General features: G+C 59.6%; 2 protein-coding genes across 4 annotated transcripts in view; both read left to right on the top strand.

Annotated features, from left to right (window-relative positions):
- CADM3 (cell adhesion molecule 3) overlaps positions 1-2,974 on the top strand; it is a 31,309-nt gene extending 28,335 nt beyond the window's left edge. For all 3 annotated transcript variants that reach the window (XM_038586390.1, XM_038586388.1, XM_038586389.1), the window contains one exon: positions 753-2,974. In XM_038586390.1, coding sequence (XP_038442318.1) covers positions 753-871 — 119 coding nt within the window. In that variant the 3' untranslated portion in view covers positions 872-2,974. The remainder of the gene's footprint in view (positions 1-752) is intronic.
- Positions 2,975-3,979: 1,005 nt separating this feature from the next.
- Positions 3,980-5,863, top strand: ACKR1 (atypical chemokine receptor 1). Its single transcript, XM_038586391.1, has 2 exons — positions 3,980-4,517; positions 4,847-5,863. The coding sequence occupies exon 2, from the start codon at positions 4,854-4,856 to the stop codon at positions 5,817-5,819; it is 966 nt and encodes a 321-aa protein (XP_038442319.1). The 5' UTR covers positions 3,980-4,517; positions 4,847-4,853; the 3' UTR covers positions 5,820-5,863.
- The last annotated feature ends 20,668 nt before the right edge of the window (positions 5,864-26,531 follow it).

The raw sequence follows: 26,531 nt of genomic DNA, 5'->3' as shown, positions 1-26,531 counted from the left end.
CATGCCTGTGAGCACACACGTGCGTGTATGTACTCACGTGTACACATATACACAGGTACGTCTACACATACGTGACACGCACACGTGCATGTACGCACATGCAGAACACAGGTGCACCTATACTCATATGTACACGTGTGTATACACATGCACAGATGCACACATACACAGATTTTTTTTCCCTGTTTCATACCTGGGAGTCTAATTAAGGGCAGCAGTCATTCATTCATCCATGAGGTGTGCCAGGTGATGGATGCTGGCCCCAAGATGCAGATTGGGTCCGTGGGGGGAGGGCGGGAGCAGGTGTGGTGGGCGGGGCGGGGCCTTCCGAGGGGCGGGGCCTCCGAGGGGCAGCCCCCAGAGGGCGGGGTCTTCGGGGGCGGGGCCTCTCAGGGGCGGGGCCTCCCAGGGGTGGGGTTCCGAGGGGCCGTGCTTCCGATGGGCCGGGTCTTTGGGGGGCGGGGCCTCCGAGGGGCGGGGTCTTCGGAGGGGCGGGGCCTCTGAGGGGCGGTGCTTCCGAGGGGCGGGGTCTTCTGGGGGCGGGGCCTCCGAGGGGCGGGGCCTCGGAGGGGTGTAGACCTCCCAAGGGTTGGGTTCCGAGGGGCGGTGCTCCTGATGGGCGGGGCCTCCCGGTGGGCGGGGCCTCCCGGTGGGCGGGGCCTCCGGGGCGGGGCCTCCCGGTGGGCGGGGCCTCCCGGTGGGCGGGGCCTCCGAGGGGCGGGCCGTGACAGGAGGTGCTTGTGCATCCCCAGGAACCTACCTGACACACGAGGCCAAAGGCTCCGACGACGCCCCAGACGCAGACACGGCCATCATCAATGCAGAAGGCGGGCAGTCGGGCGGGGACGACAAGAAGGAATATTTCATCTAGAGGCGCCCAGCCACCTGCTAGTCCCCCAGGGGCCCGCGGGCACTGCTGGGGCCATCACCAACCTGGACTTGTACAGAGCGACCCCTGGGCCGCCCCTCCCGCTTGCTCCCCAGCCCCCCCGACCCCCCTGTACAGAATGTCTGCTTTGGGTGCGGTTTTGTACTCGGTTTGGAATGGGGAGGGAGGAGGGCGGGAGGGAGGGAGGGTTGCCCTCAGCCCTTTCCGTGGCTTCTCTGCGTTTGGGTTATTATTATTTTTATAACAATCCCAAATCAAATCCGTCTCCAGGCTGGAGGGGCAGGGGCCCTGGGAGAGGAAAGCAAAAACCCCTGGAGCGTTAGGAGGAGAGCCAGGGCAGAGGGGTGAGGTCGGGAGCCGGGCCGGCGTGGGCCCCCCAGCCTCGACCACAGAGCGGCTTCCTGGCCTTCTGGGGGAATGTGGGGGAACGGGGCGGTCGTGAGCAGAGGCTGGAGGGGGCGTCCCCTCTGCTAGCCCCCCACCTGGAGCTATGCGCCGCCCTGTCCCCCCTCTTCTGCCACCTGCGGGGCCCGGAGGCCGCGCCACCTGCAGCTGGAGGGCAGCCATGCAGGGGCCCAGGGCTTCCACCCCGGGAGGACGCAGGCCCCTGAGCGGGGTCGCCCTGCTGGGGAAGGCTGGGGGGCTTGGAACGTGGCCGTGACCCCCGCGCCCCACAGCGGAGGAAGCCAGGCCCTGGGCGGGGAGCAGAGCCAGGCAGCCCCTCTGAGCTCCAGCTCCAGCGGCCCTGGCTCCCACCAGCCCCACCATCGCACGGCATCCCCTCGTCCCGTCTCGTGCTGCCCGTGCCCCGACCCCGTCCCGACCCCGTCCCGACCCCTCAGCAGCCAGGCAGACATAACAACAAAAATACTAAACGGAGCTTCACTGCGCTGAGCTGTTTCCTGCCCAAACGAGGGGAGTAATGTGAACCGTGTGAGTGCGTGGGTACCGTGTCCGTGCTGGTGTCTGTGTGTATGTGCACGTGTGTGTGCGACCAGAGGGAGGGCCTGGGCCTGCGGGGGGCGGGGGGATGTAAGGGCACAGGAGGGCTTGGGGCGTGGGGTCCCGGCCCGGCTGCCTACCTCCCCTGCGCCGTGGCTCCCACCCGCCCGTCGTGCAAGAGACAGTCCCCAGACGTGTTTTGCTCAGCTGACCACCTTGTCTCTCCCGAAAACACAGAGCATCCGCCCCTGCCTCGATTTCTCTGCTCAGAGCCACAGAGTCAGTGCTGCAATGTTTGCTATGCACCCCTCAGGCCTGTCCCTGGCGCTGACCCTGGGAGGGCCGCGTCCCTGCCTTCCCCATAGTGCGCGCCCTGGGCGGCAGAGCTGGGTGCTCCCTGGATGGCAGGGTTAGGCACCCTGGGCGGCAGGGCTGGGCGCTCCGTGAACAGCAGGGCTTGGGTGCACCGTGGGCGGCAGGGCTGGGTGCTCCCTGGATGGCAGGGCTTGGGCGCACCCTGGACAGCAGGGCTTGGGTGCACCGTGGGCAGCAGGGCTGCACACCCTGGATGGCAGGGCTGGGTGCCCCCTGGACGGCCGGCGGGGCTTGGGTGCACCCTGGGCGGCAGGGCGGGGCGCGGGGCGGGGAGCCACACCTCAGTCTGTCCCACCTCTGTCCCTGCCTATGATTTTGTCTTCCTTCGTTGCCGTGGAGACGAGGTTGTCCCCCCTCCCAGGGCCGCTCACCCCCCAGCACGTCCTCCCCGCCCGCCCACCGCCCCTCAGTTCAGGTAACACCCTCACGGGTCTCCAGGCTGCTGCGGAGGGCCCTTGGGCGCCCCAGGCCCCCCCACCTCAGCCCGGCCCCCCCACAGCAGTAAGGCAGCAAGGGCCCCCGGCCTGGCGGCTCCCCGTCTCCCAGCACCCGCTTTTGGGAAAACGACCTTTCCTCTCTGAGCTGAACCACTCTGTCCATATTACACAGAAGCCATATTTGTACGGGGGCGGGGGCGGGGCGTTGTGCTGTGTGCGTCTGTCTGTGGGGGGAGCAGGGAGGGGGTCGTGTATCTTTATAATCTTTCTAACTCTCCTGTGCTAATCTCAGAGGGGCCACCCTCAATATATCTGGATTATCCGTGTCGTCCGGCTGCCTCCTTCTTGCTGCTCTTGCCCCCGTGGGCCGTGTGCGTGTCTCGCCCCCGCCTGGCATCCGCGCACCTGCTGCGCACCTTGCCGCCCCCTCTCCCAAGGGCATCTCTGTTGGGAAACCACAGAACCCCCCCCCCAAGCTCGGGGAGAGAAGGGGGTCACCCCCTACGGCCGGGTCCTCACTTTTCCCAGCGTGTTCGGGGTGGGGGGCACCTGCCCGCGCCCCGCTGCCCTGTGCCGGCTGAGCCCGGGTAGGTGGAGGTAGAGGCAGAGACACGGCCGACCCCGCTGCAGGGCAGCCCCCCGCCCCCCAGAGCCACTGTGTCGCTCGCTCGCTCGCTCACGTTGAACCGACCCTGGAGCTGGACTCTGGATGATGGGTGCTGCGCCTCGTGTGTCTGTGCGTCCCGGCCTGTGCACCCCTGCATAAGGGCGGGACAGTGTCTTGGTGAACCGAGTGGACAATGCCCCATGCCTCGTGGGCATGAAGCCGTGTCCCCTCACCCGCTCTTCCCAAAGCCCCGGGGGTCTCCCCACCTCTGGGAGTAACAGCAGACATCACGGAGAAGCAGAGAGACCGGGAGGGAGGGCAAGGGGCCCCAGAAGAGCAGAGGCGTTGGCCCGGGGCCCGCGCAGCCAGAGGGCCCCGGCCCCGAAGGAGGCGGCGTGGCTGAGATTCCAGGCGGGCGGAGAGCCCCACGGCCTGTCTCCCAACGGACACGCGAGCGCGCTGTACCCCGCAGGCCGCCGGCCCATGTCAAAGTGTGTTGTCCCATGGTCCCCCTGAGCCTGCTTCACGCAGGCCCCGTGCTGTGCGCGGTCGGGAAAATGCTCGCCCTGCGCCCCTGGGCGGCTAGACGGGCGCCCGACGGCTCCCGGGGGAGCTTCATTATGCAGCCTCCGCGGCTGCCCCCAGCACCCCCCGCCCGGACACCCGCCCACCCCTGGCCCTGGGGGGTGTGCACACGACGCACAGCCACACACAGGGCCGGCCTCAGGCCCGCTCGCACCCGCTCCCGCAGACAGGTCGCCCTGGAGCTCCCTCTCCTTGGATCCGGTTCAAGGGGATGGAGACTCTGTGAGAGTCCGGCGGCCCCTTCCCTCCGCCTTCCCAGCACCGCGCTTATCTCTGTCTCACAAGTCACCCCCGACCTCCCTTCCTTCCTCCTGCTTGAAGATTCCGTCCTTGCTGGAAACCCCCAGGCCCCGGGGCCTCCCTTTCCACCTTCGGGGAAAACAGCCGCTCTCGCTGGCCGCCTTCTTCCTTTCCCGAGGGCAGGTCCCCCCAGGAATCCGTCGCAAACAGGAAGCGCGGGGCTGGTGCCCCATCGTGGGCCCGAGGCGTGGGCAGGCCATGGGCGTGGGGCGAAGGCTTCCTGAATGCCCGGCTCCCCCCGCCGGTCCCAGGGCCCTGCCCAGAACTGGTGGCCTTCATTAGCCCCCGGCACTTATCTCGGAGCCGCAGCCACCGGCAGGACGCTCGCAGCCCCAGGCCTGCCCTGAGCTCCCGGGCCATGGGGAACTGTCTGCAGCAGCAGGTAGGTGCGGGGCCGCGCCCCCCCTTCCGTCTGCCCCTGGGCCTCCGCACCGCCGTGCCTCTCCCCTTCTCTCTGGTGCCTTGGGTCCGGGTCATGGTCCTCCCACTGCCACGCAGGCCCCTGGCGCCCACGTCCCGAGCCTGTCCTGCAATCAGAGTCTGGTCCAGCCCCGTCCCCGCTCTTCCCGCTCAGGCTCCCAGGGCCCCTGGCGGTGCAGCCCCGCGGTCCCTGCCGCGCCCACTCCTCCGGGCCAGCCTCCCCTCCTCCCCAGGGGCTCTTCAGTGGGGTAAGCGGGTGACCTGACTGTCCCCTCTGGGGCTGTCCTCCAGGCGGCGGATGAGGCCTCTACGGACCTCATCTTCAAGGACGACATTTTGGGATGACTTTAATGAGTCCTACGAGCTGAACTACAACTACAGCGACATGGACGCCGCTGCCCCCTGCCGCTCCTGTGGCCTCCTGGACGCCTCCTCGCTGCCCTTCTTCATCGTCGCCAGCGCCCTGGGCATCCTCGCCGGGGGAGTGGTCCTCTTCGCGCTCCTCAGGCCTCTCTTCCACTGGCAGGTCTGCCCCGACCGGCCCGTCCTGGTGCAGCTGGCCGTGGGCAGCACTCTCTTCAGTGTGGTGGTGCCCATCCTGGCGCCGGGCCTGAACAGCGTCCAGAGCGCAGCCCTGTGCCACCTGGCCCACCTGGTCTGGTACAGCTCGGCCTTGGCCCAGGCTCTGCTGATAGGGTGCCACGCCTGCCTGGGCCCCAAGTTGTGTGCCGGCCGGGTCCCACACCTCACCCTGAGGCTCAGTGTGGGCCTCTGGGCCGTGGCTGTCCTCCTGGGGCTGCCGGTCACCCTAGCCAGTGACACTTCCCGCGGATTCTGCTCCGTGTCCTTCAGCAAGGGCTACCGGTCTCTGCAGATCTTGCACGTTCTGGCCTGTTTTGCCTTCTTCACCGTGTTGCCACTAGGTTTGTTAGGAGCCAAGGCGCTGACGAAGACGTTGGGCAGGTGGCCCTGTCCCTGGGTTAATGTCCTGTGGGCCTGGTTTGTTTTCTGGTGGCCTCACGGGGTGACTCAGGGGTTGGACTTTCTGGTGAGGTCCAAAACCTTGGTACTGTCCACATGCCTGGCCCAACAGGCCCTGGACCTGCTGCAGCACCTGGCGGAAGCCCTGGCCATCCTGCACTGTGTGGCCACACCCCTGCTCCTGGCCCTGTTCTACCACCAGGCCGCTCGCACAGCCCTGCCCTCCCTGCCTCTCCCGGTAAGACAGCCGTCTCCTCTGCACACCCAGGGAGGCAAGTCCTAGCTCTCTCCCCACCTGTCAACCTGCATTAAAGTCTACGCTGCTTTATGAAGCTGGTGGTTTCTTATTTTATCCGGGGACGTAGGGGAGAGGAAGGAGAATGGAGAGAGAGAGAGACATTTCAGGCCAGACGTCCCTGCCGGCATCTGTTCCTCTAGCTGGCCTGGGGAGGGAGCGGACGATGGACAAAGTTGCTCAGGGCGCAGATGTTCTCTAGAGGGAGGGGTCCCTGCCATCTCGAAGGGGAAGCGCAGGGCCAGCAGGGTATAAGGGGAGTAGCTACACCTGAAAAACTGGAAGAGATGAAGAAGGAAGACTATCTGCTCCAGAAGGCAGATGAAACAGGAATAGAAACCGGAGAAAGAAAAGCAGAAAAGAGAGAAGAGCCCAGAGCATGGCTCCCGGCCCGGTCTGGCCCCTGTGGCCTTGCTCTCCGCCTTCCAGGTCCCGACACCTGTTGGCTTTGCTTAGAGGTCGGGGAGGGGGCATCTCCGGGAACCCCCTTACAGGGAGCGGGTCAACCTAAGTCCAAAAGCCCCTTCCTAGGAGTCCTGTCCGCGAGGCTTCGGCAGGCCCCTAAGCCTTGTGCATGTATGTGTAGGCACGGGCGTGTGTGCGTCTGTCCGGCTCCACCTGTTGGGACCCGCATCCACGCTGGCTGCGTGCCCGTGAGGCCTCGTCCACACGCGCCGCCTCTGCCTTGGTCCCCGGCACCTACGAGCCGGCTGTGCCCTCTCACAGACTCTCCCTCCGCTTTGCCCCTCTCTCCATCCTTGCTCTCAGGATGTGGTTTCAGGATTTAGGACTCACTCCTCACCAGATAGGTTTCCTTTTCCCGGCCCAGTCTTCCCTGTGTGTGGGGGGGATGCGGACAGGGAAGGAAAACTCAAGGAGTCTCAAGGAGTTGGGAGGCTTGGGGCGCTTCAAGGGGAGGGGCCCGATCTGGTGCATCTTCTACTTCTACCAGTCGCCCCTTTGAACCCTGGCTCCTCGCGAAGCAAGCCTTTCCCCCCGGAGACAAATCTCTCCCTCCACCTTTGGCACCACGGGTACCCCTGCCCTGGGTGCCTCCTCCCCACACCCCCTGCCTCTCGGGCTGCATCGTGATCCCGGAGGCTTTCTCTGCAAGGGTGGGTCGTGGCTGGAAGGACACGGCGGGGACATCTGCTCCCACCGACGACTCCGGTGCCCAGGCCGGCGCCCCCGGGGTTGGGGCCTCCCCCAGCCCAGCTCGGGAAGCGGGAAGGGCATGGTGGGGCTGCTTCAGGGGTGCATCCCTGGGCTGGGGCAGGGCCAGGGCCCGTGGGCGGAGCCTCCCGCCCCACCTCCCGTCTCCTAGCAACCCCGGGGCGGCCGCTGATTGGTGCGCCCCAAGCTGCAAGGCGGGATGTGGGGCCCCTGGAGCCGCGGGAGCCCCGGGAGCCCCGGAGGAGAGGAGGGAGAACCAGGGGAAAAGAGACAATTCACGACCCTGAATTATGCCAAGGCCTCGACGGCAGTTGGTTCGCAAGGGCGGCTGGGGGTGTGTGTGAGTGTGTGAGTGTGTGTGAGTGTGAGTGTGTGTGAGACTCCCAGGGACGCCCCCAGCCCCGCCCCCGCCCCCTCCCATCCTCCCGGGCGCCCCCACCCCCTCCACACCCTCTGCGTGCAGAGGGCCTGGCTGGGGGGGTGACCTCAGGGACCCCCCCCAGCCCCGCCCCATCCATCCTCCGGGGCGCCCCCCTCCCCACCCCCGCTCCGTGCAGAGGGCCTGCCTGGGGGGGTGACCTCAGGGACCCCGCCCCCCGCCCCCTCCCATCTCCTGGGCGCCCCTGACATCGCCCCCCTGCGTGCAGAGGGCCTGGCAGGGGGGTGACTCTCAGGGACCCGGTCCCCCCGCCCGGCCCTCCCATCCTCCTGGTGCCCTGACCCTCCCAACGCCCCTGCATGCCCGGCTGGCCCGGCTGAGGGGGGCAGGTGAATCTCAGGGACCCCGCCCCCCGCCCCTCCCATCCTCCAGGGCACCCGACCCCCCCTGCGTGCCCGCTGGCCTGGCTGAGCGTTGCGCCCGGTGCTCTCCGTCCTGCACCCTCCAGGGTCACCCCGATGCTCTGGGCTGCACCCCAGGCCCCCGCGGCTGCACGCCAGCCCCAGCCCAGGCCCCCAGATGCAAACAGTGCCCACGGGGTTCTGCTGGAGCGAAGCCCAGAGAGCCCCCTATCGCGTTTGTCACCAAGCAAAGGCCAAAGCAGAAGCCTGTGGCTGATAAGAGGCCGGCGGTTGGGCAGCCTCATGGGCTTATCTCCTGCCCATCCCACCCCTGCCCTGTCGCTTGGCCCCACTCTTTCCCCAGGGCCCCGTGGGCGCTGCCTACTGCACTGGGGGGCGGGGAGGCTTCTAGGCCTCATCCTGACCTCCACCGGTCCTTCAAGGCTTTCCTGGGGACCTGCCATCCCAGGCTGTCACCCCAGGCCATCTAACCCAGCCACCGCCTGCCGCCGGCCTCCCTCACTCTGGCATCTCTGCAGCAACCCCGGAGGAACCCAGCTCCTGGTTCCCTACAATCCTTCAAGATGTCGTGTTCGGGTGGGCAGGGCCGCTAGCTGGGTCCCGCCGCAGGAAGGACCCCCCGAGAGACGGGAGCAGGGGGTCAGCGCTGGGCGCAGGCCGCGTCCCGGAGGGGCACCCGCACTGCTCGGGGAAGACCGAGTGGCACAGCGATGCCCGCGCTTGCTCGTCCCGGGACCGGGCTCCGTCCAGGGGTTGGAGGAACCGCACCGGCCTCGCACCCTTCCTCCCAGTCCCGAGTCCCCTACCGCCCACCCCAGCCCCATCATCGCCTTCGCCCAGAGGCGGCCCTCTGGGGGATTCTGATTGAAAACTTCAGTGGGATTTCAAACCCAATTCCTCTTGGCTCTAATTGCCAGGGATTTGCATGAAAACCATCGCAGGCTATCTAATTATTCTGACAACAGCAGCCCGCCGTCTGGGCACAAGGAGAATCGCAGCTTTAATTAACAATAATGCACCTTGCAGACGAATGTGACTGTTTAGGTTAATTAACAAGTCCAAGTCATTCCAAATCGAATCCGCACATCTTCTGGGTGATTTGGGCAGGAGGGATGTGGGGCATGCAGCGGGTGGGGCCAGCCCAGAAATGAGTTCAGCAAAAGTGAGCGTCAGCTTTCATGTCTCCCTGGTGCGACTCCCTGGTGCAGGGAAGAGGGGATCTCCAGGACGGGGAGCCCCTTGGGGCGCCAGGTTAGGGAGCTTGGGGGGCATAGCTATAGGGGATTTCAGCCGTCTTTATGTCACACTTAGATTTAGGAAACCTTTTAGGCACATTTGTGTAAAGGAGAGGAAGAAGTCCTTGCAAAGTCTTGAATTTCTTATATAAGTCATGGCCCAGGTGCCTGGGAACCACCCCCCCGTCCCGACACCTTTCTTTGTACCACGTTTTGGGGGACACTTAAAGTTGTCTGCTCCCTAAGATTCGCAGACCACGCTCCAAGGCCCAGCCTTGTCCTCCTCTAGGCTGATGGTTTGAACTCTTTTCCTGAGTCATCCCGCGTCTTGTGGAAGAATTAAACACTGTGCGTGGCTGCAAAGTGCATCTCTCGGAAGGATCCGGGCCTGCTCTTCTGCCTCGAAGCCAAGGATTACTAACCCTCAGGGAAGGGGGGGGGTCGTAGGTCTCTTGGAAGATCCCATGGAAATGATGAAATCTCTCTTGAGGAAAAGAGAATATCACACCCACTATTTGGCATTGACTCCTTCCTCACTGCCCCCAGAGTTAAACTGAACGCAGGAATTTCCGGGAGCAGAGGGACACCTCACCCCACCCCCCGGCTCACGAAGCTGGAGGTTCAGGGACCTAAAGAACTCTCTGTTCTTTGGGCAAATCCCGTTTCCATACTAGGCTTTGCTCTTGGCATCTCTCCTGCCTGTAGCACTCTTCCCTGTGCGTTAGGGTTAGGGTTAGGGGTTAGGGGTTAGGGTTAGGGGTTAGGGTTAGGGTTAGGGGTTAGGGTTAGGGTTAGGGGTTAGGGTTAGGGTTAGGGTTAGGGGTTAGGTTAGGGTTAGGGGTTAGGGGTTAGGGTTAGGGTTAATGGTTAGGTTAGGGTTAGGGTTAGGGGTTAGGGTTAGGGTTAGAGATTAGGTTTAGGGTTAGGGTTAGGGGTTAGGGTAGGGTTAGGGTTTGGGGTTAGGGCTAGGGGTTAGGGTTAAGTTTCAGGGTCAAGGTTAGGGTTAGGGTTAGGGGTTAGGGGTTAGGGTTGGGGTTAGGGTTAGGGTTAGGGGTTAGGGTTAGGGGTTAGGGTTAGGGTTAGGGTTAGGGGTTAGGTTAGGGTTAGGGGTTAGGGGTTAGGGTTAGGGTTAATGGTTAGGTTAGGGTTAGGGTTAGGGGTTAGGGTTAGGGTTAGAGATTAGGTTTAGGGTTAGGGTTAGGGGTTAGGGTAGGGTTAGGGTTGGGGGTTAGGGCTAGGGGTTAGGGTTAAGTTTCAGGGTCAAGGTTAGGGTTAGGGTTACAGTTAGGTGTTAGGGTTAGGGTTAGTGTTAGGTTTAGGTGTTAGGGGTTAGGGCTAGGGTTAGGGTTAGGGGTTAGGTTAGGTTTAGGGGTTAAGGTTAGGGTTAGGGTTAGGGTTAGGGTTAGGGTTAGGTGGTAGGGTTAGGTTTAGCGTTAGGATTAGGGCCCCTTCCCAATCTTGGAGTCTCACTGCAAATTCTGCCTCTCCAAGGCTGACCTTTCCTGACCTCTAAGGAGATGTAGCCTCGGCCGCCCCATGCACTCGGTGGTCCTCCAGCAGTTCACCTGGGATGTCTCCCCAGAGAGAGGGGTTGTGAGCTGACTGGTGCCCTGCGCATCCCTTCTGCCACCACAACAAGGGTCAGGAAAGCAGAGGCTTTTCCTCTGTTGTGATTGGAACATAGCCCTTGGTAAGTACGTTCTGAATATGGGATTTAATTAATTTCATAGGAATAAAGTGGGTTCCCCCCACCCACGGGAGCTCACGGGCCCCTGGGAGAGGCAGGAAGGGAGCCTGTAGCACAAATGCCAAGGAGAGCTCCTCCCCCAAGTCCTCCAGGGCGACTCTCCCAGCCACCTAGTCCTCTGTCTGGGTCTGAAGGGACTGGTCCTCCTGGGGTGGAGGTGGGTGGGGGCGCGGGCCTGATGGACGGCCCTTTCTGTGATGAGCACTGGGTGTTACATGTCAGTAATGAATCCCTGAATCCTACTCCTAAAACCTATATTGCACTGTGTGTTCACTAACTTCAATTTCAATAAAATCTCAGAACGAAAAAAAAGAGATTTCTGGCCTGGGAACGTGTTTTCTGTGTCAGCTCGGGGCCAGCCACAGCCGGGGGACACCCCACAGTGGCCGGGGCCACAGGTTGGAGGGCGCTCGCTTTCCTCTGGGGCGATACAGCTCTGGGCAGCGGGGGAGAGCCGGACCCGCTGTCATCCTTCATCTTCCCTCGAGGAAAAGTGAGTCCCCAGAGACGCCCCCGAGGTTCAAGGACGCGGTCTTCCGCTGGCTCGGAATCAAATTCGGAGTCCAGCCACCTCCTCAGATTTAATCAGACTCGGAGAGGGAGCCCATGGTCTTCGTGGGCCTGGGGAGACACTTTGGCCTCCCGGCTGCTTCTTTGTCATCGTTCCTTCTCTTCCGCTTCCATTTCAGCTCCGCTCAGCACCCCCCGCCCGCCCAGGCCCACCAGCCCTTCCCCACCTCTGCGCCCTGGCTCCTTCTCCACCCTTCTGTAGCTCACCCCACCCACTGCGACAAGCCATCCTCTCTGCAGCTCTGGGCACTCGGTCAGGTAAACCCTTTAAAGCACTTAGGGGTGTGTAGCTCATTTCATTTAAAGGAGGTATTGAAAAAAAAAATAAAAAAATAAAGGAGGTATTGAGTGCCTCCTAAGTGCAGGGCAGTGGATGAGGTCCCAGGAGACACAGAAACCACTCAGGCACAGTCCTAGACATCGGCGTGTCCCTGGCCCCATCTGATCCCTCCTCGTCCCCTTCCATCCTCGGTCCTCAGGACTTCCCAGGCCTCCCCAGGCCTCTCTTTCATAATCTTTTTTTTTTTTTTTAAAGATTTTATTTATTCATGAGAGACACAGAGAGAAAGGCAGAGGCACAGGCAGAGGGAGAAGCAGGCTCCATGCAGGGAGCCCGATGTGGGACTCGATCCCAGGACCCCAGGGTCATGCCCTGGGCCAAAGGCAGGTGCTAAACCACTGAGCCACCCAGGTTGCCCCTCTCCTTGATGATCTTAAAGTGCCGGGGTCCCAGGTCCCACGGAAACCTCGCAAAGCCCTTGGTCACCTCGACTGCGCAGGCTGGGCTTCTGTTTCACACCCAAAGCCCCCTTAGCAAATCCCGGAGGCCCCCCATCAGCGGGTGGTCCTGCCTCACTGTGGCGGCCAGGAGCGTTCTTCATGTAGAGGCGGACGCCTCGCAAGGATGACACAGTGAGGGCGATGACCCGGAGGACAGGGAGCGCCTGTGGAACTGCCGAGGAGGAAGCTCTTTACCAATCAGTTGGCCCCTTTCTGCCTGTGACCCGAGGACGAGGTGAGGAAGGACCGGACACTCTCTGGGTGGCGGCCTGCGGGGGCTCTGAGGCGTGCACCTGCTTCTCCTCCTCTTCAATCTCCAGGCCACTGGGATCCGTGAGGATGGCAGAAATTAAACACGGTCTAATAGAAATTAAGGCAAAACCTAGGTCTTAAAAAAAAAAAATCAATTGTGCAAAAACAGGATGGAGGAGACCTGGCTCCACAGAAGTCTTTATTGCAAAAACAAAACAAACAAACAAAAAAACAAAAACAACTTAGAGGCTTCACTTGGCCACAGGCTAAAGATGATTCAGTAGCGTGTGTGGCAGCCAAAAAGCTAATGCAGACTCAGGCTGCAGTGGAGACGTGGTGCTCAGGCCTGGGTGGGGGCTCGGGGCTCCTTCCTGCCCCTGCTCAGGCCTGTTTGGGAGCAGAGGGCCCAGCTCTGAGGACCCCACCAACAGATCAGAGCCCTTTAAAGGGGAGTGGACAAAAGGACAGACCCCCCCCCCTTCACCCCTAGTGGCCAGGGAGGGCTGAAAGAGCAGAGGAGGCCTGCGGCCCCCGACTGGGCTCATGTGACCCAACGGCTGTCCTGCGAAGGGAGCATCCGTGAAGTGTCAGCTGTGGCTTTACAAGTCGGGACCCTGGGGGCGGGGGTGGGGGGAGGAACAGACTGATTTGGGCTGAATGTTAAGAAAGTCGTTCCACTATTGGATCAGAGGTGACGGGCCGGGCGGCGGCATTCTCATTCCCCTAGAACACACGCACGCGCGCACACGCACAGCTCCCTACTGCTCCGGGTGCTTGGCTCCCGGGAAGGCCTCCTTGCCCTTGTGCAGCCTGGAGACAAACGTGAGAGGTCAGGGTCAGACGCTCAACACCCGGATAAATCGCACATGCTTTCACATGTGGTTGCGGCAGAACGAGAGCTGGCGTCTTGCAAGAGGATAAGAGGACGGATCTGATTTGAGGGATGAGTTCACGGGACTCAGGCCCAGGCTGAGTGGCAACAAATCATGAAGCACAGTAGAGGGATGTCCCGGGCCCTGGGACGCCGCCAGGACTCGTCCAGCAGCTTTTTCCCCAAACTGGCAGCGCATCCCAATCGCCCGAGGAGAGGCTTTCAACGGCCCTTGACTCAATTTGAGATATTCTGAATCAGAATGTTTGGAGCCAGGAGCCTCTGAAACCCCCGTGATGATGTGTTAAATGAAAGAGCTGGACCAAAATGCATAATTCTTTGACTCTGGTCTCTGGGTCCCGCCTGCGATGATTTTAATCCCTTTGCTTGGATCCTTGAATTAAGAGTCCCCTGGTTCAGAGCCCGGGGATACTTTGGTCTCGTCCAAACCTGGTCTGTAGAACAATGAAGGGATTCTCAGCCAGATAGGCACCTGACCTGAATCTTCCCAGAAGGTCGGTACCATCCCAGGCACCAAATTGCTGCAAAAACAAAACAAAAACCAACCAAACAAACAAAACAAAACCCCCACTGTAGCTGGTGCCTGGGGTCCCTCTAGCGGCCAGGAGTGGCCTCTTCAGCTCCACTCCCCTCCAAACCCAGGTGTGGCCAGAGATTGTGAGCTGCCAGGACCAAGGGGTCCCATGAAAGGAGAGCCAAGAAGCCGAAATGGCATTTTATTTTATTTTATTTTATTTTATTTTATTTTATTTTATTTTATTTTATTTATTTTATTTTATTTTATTTTATTTTATTTATTTTATTTTATTAATTTAATTTTATTTTATTATTTTATTTTATTAATTTAATTTAATTTTATTTTATTTTTATATTTTATTTTATTTTTATATTTTATTTTATTTTTATATTTTTTTATTTTATTTTATTTTATTTTATTTTATTTTATTTTATTTTATTTTATTATTTTATTTTATTTTATTTTATTTTATTATTTTAGATTTTACTTATTTATTCATGAGAGACACCGAGAGAGAGGCAGAGACACAGGCAGAGGGAGAAGCAGGCTCCACACAGGGAGCCCGACGTGGGACTCGATCCCGGGACCCCGGGGTCACACCCTGGGCCGAAGGCAGGTGCTAAACCGCGGAGCCACCTGGGCTGCCCCAAAAGGCGCATTTTAGAAAGAGATAGAGGCGGTGCCCCCGCCCCTCGTCGCCGTGCCTCAAAAGCCTTAATTCAGATACCTTCCACTCAGCCACTCCACGGGGTGCCCAGCCCCAGCCCGGGATTCGGGGGTGTCTCCGATCCCTGGGCAAGTACACATGAGACCGGGGTTGACGCAGGGCCCTGGGGTGACATGGGCGGCTGCGTCTAGGTGGTGTGAGCTCCGTCACGTTGCTTTCCCAGCTTCAGGTCCCCCCCCCCCCCCCCGGGCCAGAAGCAGGTGCTGAGGCAGGGAGGGCCGCCCCGAGGGGAGGCCAGTGGCCGAGGCGGAGCTGTGCAGCGAGTCCGGCTCCTGGGAAGGCGGCCACTGCCTTCGGGCCGCTCGCTCACCTGCAGGGGATGCCGCCGAGGCGCTGGGCCACCAGGGCGCTGGGCTGCGGGGGGTCAGCTGCCCACCCCTTCCCGCGGCCCCACTTCGCCCTGGGACCCCGAGGCTAGCAGAGCGGGCCGAGAAGCTCCGGGAGGCTGCCGGGTGCCCAGGTTGGCCCACGGGTGAGCTCATGGGCTGCGCAGACCGTGTCACGGGAGCCCTGGGCAGAGCACAGACGCTCCTGGGCTGCCCTTAGGACCCCACGCCCCAGAGACCCCAAGACGACACGTGTGGTCACCTGTTCGCCGGCGGCTTCCGTCCTTTGGAGTGCGGTGTCCTCAGAGGCTCCCCGGGGACGTGGAGCAGCGCGGAGAACCCGTCCACTCGGCAGGCAGCCAGCCGCCCCGGCTCTCTGGGGTCACAGTGACACACGCACCCCGCGCCCCTGCCACCCAGACTACGGCAGGGGTCCTGGTGTAGGCCGGCCCCGGGCGCGAGCAGGGAAAGCAGGCTCTCGGGCCCCACCCCGTCCCCCGGCCCCGCTGCTCCATCAGAACCTGCACCTCAACAGGATCCCGGGCAATTGGGGTGAGCGCTGAGGCCTGAGGAGCACTGCACGCTGCGGGGACGCTCGCCCCGGGGCTGCCTCATCCCAAGCCCCCCCACCCCCCGCAGGTGGAGACCCAGCTCCCAGAGCCCCTGCGGCCTCCAGCCTCCGGCCTGCCTGCCTTCCACACTCAACTTGGAAATTCAGGGCTTACCAGGCCTCGGGGGCAGGCCCTGCACACGCTTTAGATGCAGTAGGAAAAGCCCCACGTTCTCGTTCCTTCTTCGGCCCCTCGGCCCCGGAAGAATGGACCTCCCATCCTCAGGTGTTCCCTGCTCACCGCTGAGCGCCAAGGGATGGGGACCCCAAGCTTCCTCCTCTTGCTCAGGCACCACACGCACGGGGCAGGGGGGCGCTCACACGAGCCCCTGTGCACAGCCACACACGGTTTCCAGCTTCGAGGCTCCGTGTCTGGGCACCGTGTCCTTTATGCAGAGGCCACGCTGTCCCGGTCCCAGCGGCCCGGCTTCGACTGCATTTGGTGGCACAGACCTGCTCCCAGCAGGCTGTGTCAGGGCAGCGGGAGGCGCCCTCCCCTCGCGGTGTGAGTGTGGGCGGGGGGGGGGGGGGAACCCTCATAGCCCACTCTCTGCTGCCCATCCCCACCCTGCAGATCCCCAAGGTGCCTGCCCTTAGACGCCTGCCTCTTGTTGGCAATCACCGCCCCTCACCCCGCGTCCCCCTTTCAACACAGAATTCCTCTAAGGGGGACCGGGAATTAAATAATCGACCATTGGTGCAAGTTCATTTATCAGGAGTGTTGCTGCGAGGAGGCCAGGGCCCACAGGAGACACTGAAGCAGCTGAGGCGGGTCGGGGTGGAGGCCCCGAGCCAGCCTTCCCCTGCCCCCCAGCGTTGCCAGGCAGCAGCCCTGGTTCGCAGGGCAGGATGGTAGCTGGGGCTGCACACGCCCACCTCCCCTGGGGCATGTCCAGCCTCCGGGCGGGCCTCCCAAGCCCCGGCCCGGCTCACCCCGAGACCACTCCACCTGCAGCAGCACAGATTCCGAAAATACGCCCGTCAATCCCCTGAGAGTCGTCACCGGCTTCTCACCGTGGTGGAGGAAAGCCGGGCCGGAGCAGGGCACTCACGGTCCTCCCTACCACCTCTGAACCTGCCGCTCAGCCTGGCCAGTCATTCTGGGGGCCACACAGGAGGAGTCCCAGGCTGTTCCCCAAGTAGGTCACCTTCTGTCAAGCCCTGGGCCTTTGCATGGGGCCATCCCACGGGACTGGGAAGCTCTGCACATCCCCCCTCTGTCTGGTCAGTGCCTTCTTGTCCTCCAACACCTGTCTCAGGTGTCCTCACCCACAGCCGTCGTCTGTGTCCCTGCAGGCTGGGTTGCTGAGTTAGATGCACCTGCTCCGGGCTCCCGAAGCATCTTGGGCATCACAGCTGTCACCCTGTGCCATTTCACCTCTGTCCTTGTGTGTTTGCAGCCCCCACCCCCAGGCAGGGGTCTTAAAGGACAGAGTCCGTTGCTCCCTTTATCTTTCAGTTGCTAGAACCTAGGTCAGGGCTTGTCTGCTGTGCATATTCAGGGACATATGCAGGACAGAAGGTAAGTACCTGAAGGGGAAAACGGGGGCCTCAGAGCAGAAATCGTGCAATTTGTCCAAGTATGCATTCTTGGGAACCAGAGAAATCTAAGATTTGAACCCAGGCCCGAGTTCCAGGGAGACTTGAAAGTGTGCTCCTTCCTCCCTTGCATCCAGCTGGTGGTGAGTCATAGCAGCGCGGCCCTGTTGCTATATTTTCCATCATAGATTCCAGACATTCGGCTCTGAGCTTCTGGGAGGGACCCACAAGTGAATCGGGCTCCGGCCTCTTGGTTCCCAGCTGGAGGCTTCCCCGGTGGGTCCTTGTGATCCTCGCTCGGAGCCACCGCAGCCCGGGCTGGGACAAGGAAGGGCTCGGGGACCCAAGGCCCGGCGTCTCCACATCACGCTGGTTCAAACCCAGAGATAGGAGCCTGCCCAGGCTCCCACGCATGCCCAGACCGCAGCGAGGGGGGCGAGGCGGCCTGCAGAGCACAGGATGTGCTCCCCGGCCACCCCCACAGCCCCGGGCAGGGCGAGGGGGTGGGGGGGACCTGGACAGAATCCATCCTTGGAGCCCACTTCCTTCTGGCCTCGCCGCGGGGCCATGTCCAGATGGAGAACATAGTTAGGAGGGTCGCACATTTGCATACATTTGCATGTGTTTGCATATCCGCTCAGGAACACGCCGTTCATTCTCAGGCGACTCTCAAGTGGCTGTGGTTATTGCCACCTTCGGGTTGTCATGGATGGAGGTTGCTCTTCTCACTTTCCTCCTCGCCCGCCGCCCACGGGCCCTGAGCCCCATCACTGGGTGCTGGGGGTAGCAGCAGCGTCCCGGGGCAGGCGGCAGGGCCGGTGGTGAGGGCGGCTCAGGAGCCTCACAGCAGGCTGCTCGGTCACCGCTGGGCCGGCGAGTGGCACACTGTCCCCTGTCGCCGAGGCAGTGCAGCGCCCCGGTCCCCCGGGCACGCGGGACAGTGGCCCGGCCTGCGCACTGTGCACACAGAGGCCGGGAAGCCAGGCACAGGCTGTCTGCCCCCCAGGGTCCTCGGCTCTCCTCCTTCTTGCAACCACGTTGCATACGGTTTGGCTCACGCTGTGCTGTTCCCAGCCGTGCGTGATGGTGCCGAGGCTCGAGAAGAGCCGGAGGGGAGCCCGCTTGGGCATCCGGGCGGCAACACGGTTGGCAGGTGTGGCTGGGTGGTTGGGAACACAGGAGAGAAGGGCCAGGCTGGGCCCTGGCTGGGCCCCTGGCACCCAGAGGAGCCCGAGAGGCAAGAAAACGTCCAGACTTTCCTTCTTCGGGTTAAGTCAGAGAAAACCTCGTCTCTGCTGGCGATTCCTGTGGTTTGAAGACTCAGCGCAGCAATTAAATGTGAGCGGTTTTAGCCATGTCTCGGATGCTCTGTTCTCCGACACGAATTTGCGGGTCAACCAGGCAACCAGCCAGTGTCTTCTGCGTGTCGTCCGCAAGTCCTGGCTCCCTGGCCGTCCCGGGGCAGGCCTCCAACAAACGCTCGCTGATTTTGTTGCCTGTGGCAGACGTAGTGCGATGACCCCAACGTGAAGCTCGGGAGCCGGTGCGCACCCCCCCACCCTCCGGGATCTCCCCCCCCCGCCCCCGTGTGAGTGCTGAGCAGCGGCCGGGGTAACATGGTCCTGAAGGCAGAAGCCAGGGCTGGGTCCCCTGCCGCGGGAGCTGGGCCACGCCCAGAGCATCCCTGGGGCTCAGCCTCCCCCGAGAGGGCACTAGCAGGTGCCCGTCGCACAGGTTGTCGGGGGCTGCCCTGGTCTAGCGCATAAAGGGCTCGACCCGTTGCTGGGCCCCGAGGACGCGCCCGGGCTGCCGGGGGCCGTAGAGGGCAGGCGCCGGCAGCTGCCAAAACGCGTGCTCTGGGGCTGGGGGTGACTTCCAGAATCGGAAAGAACCTGAAAAAACCCATAATGCAATGTTTCCCAAATAACGGCCCGTGGATTCTCGCCGTTTGTGACAGGTGTTTTATCAGTCTGTCGCAAGACGTAAAGACGAGGAGCGATGTGGTCGTAGACTGTTCTTTCTGCAGCCTTGAACCGTCTTCTTCTTCTTTTTTTCTTAAAGATTTTATCTATTTATTTATTTTTTAAAGAGAGATGGAGAGCACGAGTGGGGGAGAGGCAGAGGGAGCAGCAGACCCCCCACCCCCACCCCGGCCCCCACCCCGCCGGCCAACCCAGGGCTCCATCCCAGGGCCCCGAGATCAGGACCTGAGCTGAATGAAATAAGACACTCACTGGACCGAGCCAGCCAGGCGCCCCCAGTTTTCTTTTTTTTTTTTTTTAACAGGCTGACCCAAGGCAGACGGGAGGATTATTAAACCCACATCGCCCTCCATTTATCGTTATCACCGCCGGTGGTGTTCTCAGGGAGAGTGAACCTGAAAGCTGCTGCCATCTCTGAGCAGCCTGGAGGGTGACGGACCGTGTCCGGCCCTTGGCTCCACCTGAGTGCTCCCCGAGTTGTGTGCTATGCCGCCGGGATGCCCCAGCCCTGCAGCTCCCCGACGGGGCTCCCCGGGCCCATCTAACCCCTCATCTACACCCACTGCCCTCACACAGTGGAGCCTGTGGCTCAGTCCCGCTCCAGGTCTGCAAGCCTGGTGGATTCTCTTCCAGACTTCAGTCGCGCGGGTGACAGGCATCGACCGCGGAGCAATACAGTGGGGACCGCAGATGCAGGCGTGTGAGGGCCACGCGAGTGTCACAGTTGCCGTGACAGCGGAGCCCCTCGGCCACCAGGGCGTCTGCATACACAGTGTTTACCCCTCTGGATCTGGATGGAATGGTGGTGAGTGGTTCCTGCAAGACGTCTGGTCCAGAACCCAGCCCGATTGGAGCTACCACATGGAGTAGACGAGACAAGGGCAGCACTGGGCCGTCCTCGGGATCCTGTGTCCTGCGACTGTCACTCGTCGGCCGCTCCCGACTGGGGCACTGTTACCTGTAGTCACAGCACAGGTGGCTCTGGGGTCCTCTCCGGCCGGCGAGCAGCCCCAGAACCTGGGACAGATACTACCTGGCAGCAACTAGAAGATTCTTCTCTTTTTGCTTTGGCTTCAGGATACAGCCCGGCTTCATCTATCTGCTCCAACTCAAAATATCTTCACTCTGGAGACGTGGCAATAACGTAAGCACCGAAGGGGCTGCCGTCCCTTGGCCCCGGTTCCCACCGTGTGACCTTCACCCAGCCCGCCGTCGGCCTCCTCGCCACGGTACACGGAAGATCCCCCTCAAAGCCGCGTGGAGTCACTATTTTGCCAAGGGCCCGCGCATTCCCTCTTCTCACCTGTCCACGGGGTCCTGGGAGCCGCTGCGGGGAGGCCCGCCCTGGAGCCGGCTTCCGGGCCTCGCACCCCAACGGCTGCTCTGTCTTGGTTTTTGACCTTGGGCCAGTGGCTTAAGCACTTGGTTCCTTAGTTTCTTCATCTGTGAAGACAAAATAGAATTGACAGCGACCTCCTCACGCTCTTCTGAGGAATCAGTGAGTCAGTGAAGTGCTGACAACAGTGCCTGGCACCCGGTCAGTCCTCAGTAAGTCCTGAGCGTCAGCGTTGTGTCCCCACAGGACCGCGCGAACTTGTGGATTTGTCATGACTTGCACCTTCCTCCTTACAACTTCTGTGCAGGTCTTTATTCAATCTGAGCTCATCAAAGAGCTCTTGGAGAAGCCCCATGGGTTTTGTTAGCTGCCTTTTCTTCTTTATGGGGATAATTCATGATCATTTTCTTTGAATTTCATGTCTTAGAAGTGCCTATCCCATTAAAGAACAGAGCTCCGTTACTATCTTGCATCGTGGGTCACAAGATCATAATCCTTTGCTCTCGACTTTTAGAAATCTGTCCTCCTGGTGTCTGGAGGGGGGGGTACACTGATCTGCACATTTAAATCAGTTTATTCAGGGGATCCCTGGGTGGCTCGGCGGTTTAGCGCCGCCTTCGGTCCAGGGCGTGATCCTGGAGACCCAGGATCGAGTCCCGCGTCGGGCTCCCTGCATGGAGCCTGCTTCTCCCTCTGCCTGCATCACTGCCTCTCTCCCTCTCTCTCTCTCTCTCTGTGTGTGTGTGTCTCTCATGAATAAATAAATTAAAAAATATATCAGAAAAATTCATTTATTCATACATTGCCTGTTTCCCAAAAGGAGTCAAGACGGTTGCCATGTTTGATCATACGAGGCCACCCTACCATTGGTTATTATTTCTGGAAACGCCAGGCACCGTCCTGTAACAGGTGCATCATCATCCAGGTCTTCCTTACTGGTCATATTAAGTCCCTAGTGCCAGCTTCCCCCTCCCTGCTTTTTCTACCTACAGAGAGATTAAGCTGTCAGCAGGGCGAGGCAAGAATTCATCGGATGTTCTGCATGAGACTTCCAGCAGATGTCCTGCTAGTGGAAGTCCCTCATCGCCACTAGATCTTACCTCCCTGCCAATTTGTGCAATTCGGAGAAAAGAGATTAGAGTGATATCTAGATGCCAATTGCACACGTGCCTGCCTCCGATCCTCTGTAAGAGCGAAAGTTCACGAAAGACTCCCCTCCTCTAACCAACCATCTTGCAGCCCTTAGACTCGGCTAGATTTATTATTTTTAATCAATTCTTATCTAGACTTGAGGATTCTTTTTCCTTGATATGGAGCTGATTTGAAAGGAGCATCTGTTAAACGCCCCCTTTGGCGTCTGATTATGGCTCTGTGGGGTCAGAGTACTTACCACCCGTCCACAACGTGTGGACCTCATCCAGAACCCTGGGGAGAAAATAGAACACCTGGGCTCCTGCTGGACTTATTAGAAGCCCCTGACTGATGCTGAATCATCACAGCTGGCCATTCAGCTGATCCGAGCTATTAGTTGTTGGCTAGCTAAATATATTTCTATGTGTCTTCCATCTGCATAGCAATTCTTGGTGTCTCATCCACCCCTCACGTCGGGAAAGGATCATTATTCATAGTAGTGATCATTAATGTTAAATTGGTTGTAAGATCCTTGAGGGCCGGGGTCGGCGCTCTCCTGTATCCCAGGCGTTAAAGGACGTCAGTGAAGTGCAACGAAACAGCAACGACCATCTGTTGAGCACCTACTGTGCGTCGGGCGCTGTCATTGGGATCTAGGTCACAAAGGCAAGTGAGGATCGCCCTTGCTCTCAAAGGCTCAGGCATGTTGGGAATGGGCCCGGAAGCAGGCCTCGCGGCCCCACGCGGTGGCTGCGCTGCTACGGGTGCAGGGGAGAGGCCCTGGCCTGGGCGGAGGGCGAGGGCAACGCTGCCTGTCAGAGCGGCTTCGGGGCAGTGGCGAGGCCAAGCCGGGTCTCCAGGCTCAGCACCACGCCCTGTTGTAAATAAGTGTCATCCACTTCGTTTTGATTAGAGAGACACCATCGTGGCACCAATCTGACCGCCTCTTCCCTCATCGGGGAAAACATCAATCTTTGGGTTTAAAGGTGGTACCGGAGGACCTGGCCCCAGACCGCAACTCCCTTAATAGGCTTTCAGGTAAAGGGCCGGGCCCTGAGTGGCCAACACCCCAACGGTGTAAGGACGGTTGGAGGAGATGTGCGGGGCCCGAGGGGGGCATGAGGGAGACGGGTGTCAGAGCCCTGAGTCCCCGAGAAAGCAGTTGACAGAGCCAGGATACAAGACCAAGGCTCAGGGAGGAGAGCGCGCGGGCTGGCTGCGCTAGAGGGTCATTGCAGCAGTGCACACTGGGGACAGTCCTCCCGAAGGCCAGCCAGCCGCACACACCTGTCACCTGGGGACCCGGAGCCGCTGCACACACCCTGGGCTCTGCCCCAGGGACGTCATCCACAGCTTTGCAGTCAATGCAGTGCATCCAGCAACATCGCAGACTCCCCCAGCTCGACTCCCCCAGCAAAGGCTCCCGGTCACCTACCAGGGTGATGGAAGGATTGTCTTGAACTTCCTTGTATCACTGCCCCTGGGGTAAGGGGCACAAGGGCCTGTGCTCAGGGGATGGACTGAAGCAACCTGGAGGCAGAGGAGAATGGAGGCAGCCAGGGACCAGCCAGCAGTGGGGAGGAGGTGAGACCCCACGCGAGCAGGTGTGCTGGGCGGTAGCAGACGGGCAGCAATAGAGAGGGAGGAGTCAGATCACGGAGACGTTTGCAGAACAAGTTGGGGACCATGCATTTCATCTGGGAGGCGACTTAGACTCATGGGAAGATTTCAAGCACAATAATAAGATGATCTGGCTTATTTTTAAGGAGTCGTAGATGAATCACTTCAGAGGTCGTATTGGAAGCTGCTAAATTGGCCCGATGAGGACCAATGGGGTAGGGGTGGGGAAGCGGAGCCGGACCCGAGGAATGCCTGGGCCGTGAAACCTGCAGGACGTGCTTGAAACCGGGGGCATTTTCACAGAATTTGCCTCGTGATGGGAGTTGGATCAACAGTTACGTAAATATAGTTCGCCCTCGGGGTGATGGCCTTTTCTGTCGTCGGGACTGACCGGTACAGAAGCGAGAGCTTCATAGGAAGTCAAGGGATCCAGATTCCAGCTTCAGGTTACTCACCGGGTGAGCTGGAGCAAGTCACATCGCATCTTCCATAAAATGAGAGGCTTTGACCGGATACATTCTGACGTCCTTTTTGTCTTTGACTTCTCCGGCGAAACGCTGCGGGTGAATATTGGGAACAGACCGCGATTTATGACCACGTTTCCATAGGTAAATGTACTCCAGATTTCAGACCGCTAACGAAAAATGAATTTTTGGAAGAGCCTTCTAATCCGAGGACTGCCAGTTCTCTCTTATATCATTTCCCTTTTTCCCCCTCAGGTGTAATTTCTTCATAGATATAAGTCTTGCCTGTCCAGAAAATTTTTAGAGACTATGACATATGCTTTGGATCCCCTGTAATATCTGGTACAGGGCCAGGTACATTTCCGCTGCTCAAAATTTACTTAAGCTTGAATTAAATTATGCCTCTCTGCAGGGGCCTGGTTCTGACCTTGAATACGTCAACACTTCACGCATGCATCCATCCATCCATCCATCCGTCCGTCCATCTGTCCATCCATCCAATCATCAAATACGTCACAGCACACAACAAGGTACAAAGAGTAGGACAGCGACCGTTTACCCAAGGAGCGAGCGGTGCAGCCGAGCAGAGTTCCACACTGGGTGCTGGGAGCTACGTGATGCCATATAGAAGAGCACCCATGAGGTGACATGGCCTTTAAAATGAAAGGATAGTTACTTCCAATGGAAAGAGAGTACAGGGCTGTCTTGGGAATACACACGGGTTCGCACCCCCCTCCTTGCCCCGCAACCACAGAGCCAGTAGCCCTGTTTGCAGGTTCACAAGCTGAGCCTCATGATAGTTGATGGGACTCTGGGCTGCACCATGTGACCCGGGAGGTAGATTCTGCTGGACTGAGGTTCATCAGAAGAGTCAATGGCCAAAGTCCAGGCACTGGTTTTACAGGGGAAGCCCCGTGTGTAGAGAGATCACCCTTGGAAACTAGAGGCCTGGGGCCCGCTCTCATCAGTAGACACTCCCGAGTTGGGGGATGCCTGGCACCTAGTCTGACCTGTCTTCTCCAGGGACGGTCACTGGGAATGCCTGTCCAGTCTCATGAAGCTTGAGGGATGGGACGATGATCCCCGTGAACGTCGTAGCTGGTGTCCCTAGACATTTGCCACATGTTGTGCAGACGCCCGAAGCACTTCGATGCGTTAATTGATTTCATCTTCACAATGACACGCAAAGCAGGTAACCTTATATTCCGTCCCGTATAGGGGACACCACAGGGCTCCACTAACCGTCCCAAGATCACGTGACGGAGACATGGTGAAGGCATCGAATCCGGGCAATATGCGCCCTAAGCCCACACCCTTTGGTCCTGATGCCCTATTAACTTCTCTTCCTGTGACGGCACTTTGCAAACCATCGATGATCCTCAACGGGAGCCACCGTGCTGTTCATGTGGAGCGGGCCAGCCAGTCCACACCGCAGTAAACCGGATGGCAGCGCGCTAGTACGGGCAAAGACGCCCGTGACATAGACCTTAAGACTTAAAGTGCCTCCTCTCACCCGCGCTTCTCGGGGGGCTGCTCTGCTCAGGAGGTAAAATTACAGATGACGCCAGTTTATTCAAACTCTTAACCCTTGAAAGTCGCACAGGGATGATGTAGCCCAGCCTTTTCATCGAGTGTTTATTTTTTTCTTAGAGGTTTATTTCTTCATGAGAGACCCAGAGAGAGAGGCAGAGACCCAGGCAGAGGGAGAAGCAGGCTCCATGCAGGGAGCCCGACGCGGGACTCGATCCCGGATCCTGGGGTCATGCCCTGGGCCGAAGGCAGGCGCTCAGGCGCTGAGCCCCCGGGCACCCCTCATTGAGCGTTTACAGACAGGCCCAGCAACTTAAGCGACTTGCCTAAGGTCACACAGTTGGAAAGCAGAGAACACAATTATTCGATGATTGTTGGATTGAGAAGCAAGAGGGTGGGATGCTCAGAATGATGCTATCCAGTGTCTGCTGACAGGTGAACCGACACCCTCTTGTCAAGGCCATTGCTCCATCGCTGAATTTCTGAACTACTTCTCTAAGTCAATGCTGGGGGCGCACATTCTCCACGTGTAATCCTTCCTGCAGAAGGCAACTTAGGGTAGCGCCCGATTGTTGCCTTTGCGTGAGAGCCCCTCACTACGGCCCAGAGAGCCCACGAAGTTACCTGCTTTGCCACTGACACCACTTAAATGTGGCTGCTTCCTCCGAGTATATGGGAAGATCCTGCAGCCACTGTGGGTGGTTCCAGTCGTTCAGGGGAATTCGTCTTCTGTCTCTGATTATGGGATCCGAGCCTCTTCCAAGCTTTCGCTTTGAGCACTCTTCACCTTGGGGGCCAGGGCGACCCTCTGTACTAACGGGGTTCCAAGGCTCTCTGGCTTAGGTCTCTGTGAAGTGCTTGAAGCCAACCTGGTGAACTAATTTAACTTGTGTTCCTGGCTGACAACTCCTTTCTGGGTAATTCTGATGTGTGCCTCAGCAGACACCCCCACAACAGGACTTTGGGGACACAGGACAGTGCCCCAGGAGAGGTGGAGCATGGGCAGGGGGCTGTAAAATAAAACAATACATGGAAACCACTAATGAAAACATAAGCGAAACTGCTCTTTATGAAAATGTTAGACCTGTGGATTCTGAATGGGATGTTCTCCAATGTCCTTTGAGGGAATCAGATAAAGATGAGATGATTTTTTTTTTTTTACTTCTGACTTTATTTTCTGTTTTTAGGGTGTCTTTTTTTTTTCAAGATTTTATTTATTTATTCATGAGAGACACACAGAGAGAGGCAGAGACACAGGCAGAGGGAGAAGCGGGCTCCATGCAGGATGCAGGACTCGATCCTGGGACCCCGGGGTCATGCCCTGAGCCAAAGGCAGACGCTCAACCGCTGAGCCACCCGGGCGTCCCTAGGGAGTCTTTAGATACAACCTGGAGACAGGATGGGGAGACATAAGGCTCTGAGTTTTCTATATACTATATTCTATTTTCTCAAGGACTTTAAGTTTGGG

Source organism: Canis lupus, chromosome 38 (assembly GCF_011100685.1).
Source record: "Canis lupus familiaris isolate Mischka breed German Shepherd chromosome 38, alternate assembly UU_Cfam_GSD_1.0, whole genome shotgun sequence".
Classification (NCBI taxonomy): Eukaryota; Metazoa; Chordata; class Mammalia; order Carnivora; family Canidae; genus Canis; species Canis lupus.
This window is presented reverse-complemented; position numbering and strand designations above follow the sequence as displayed.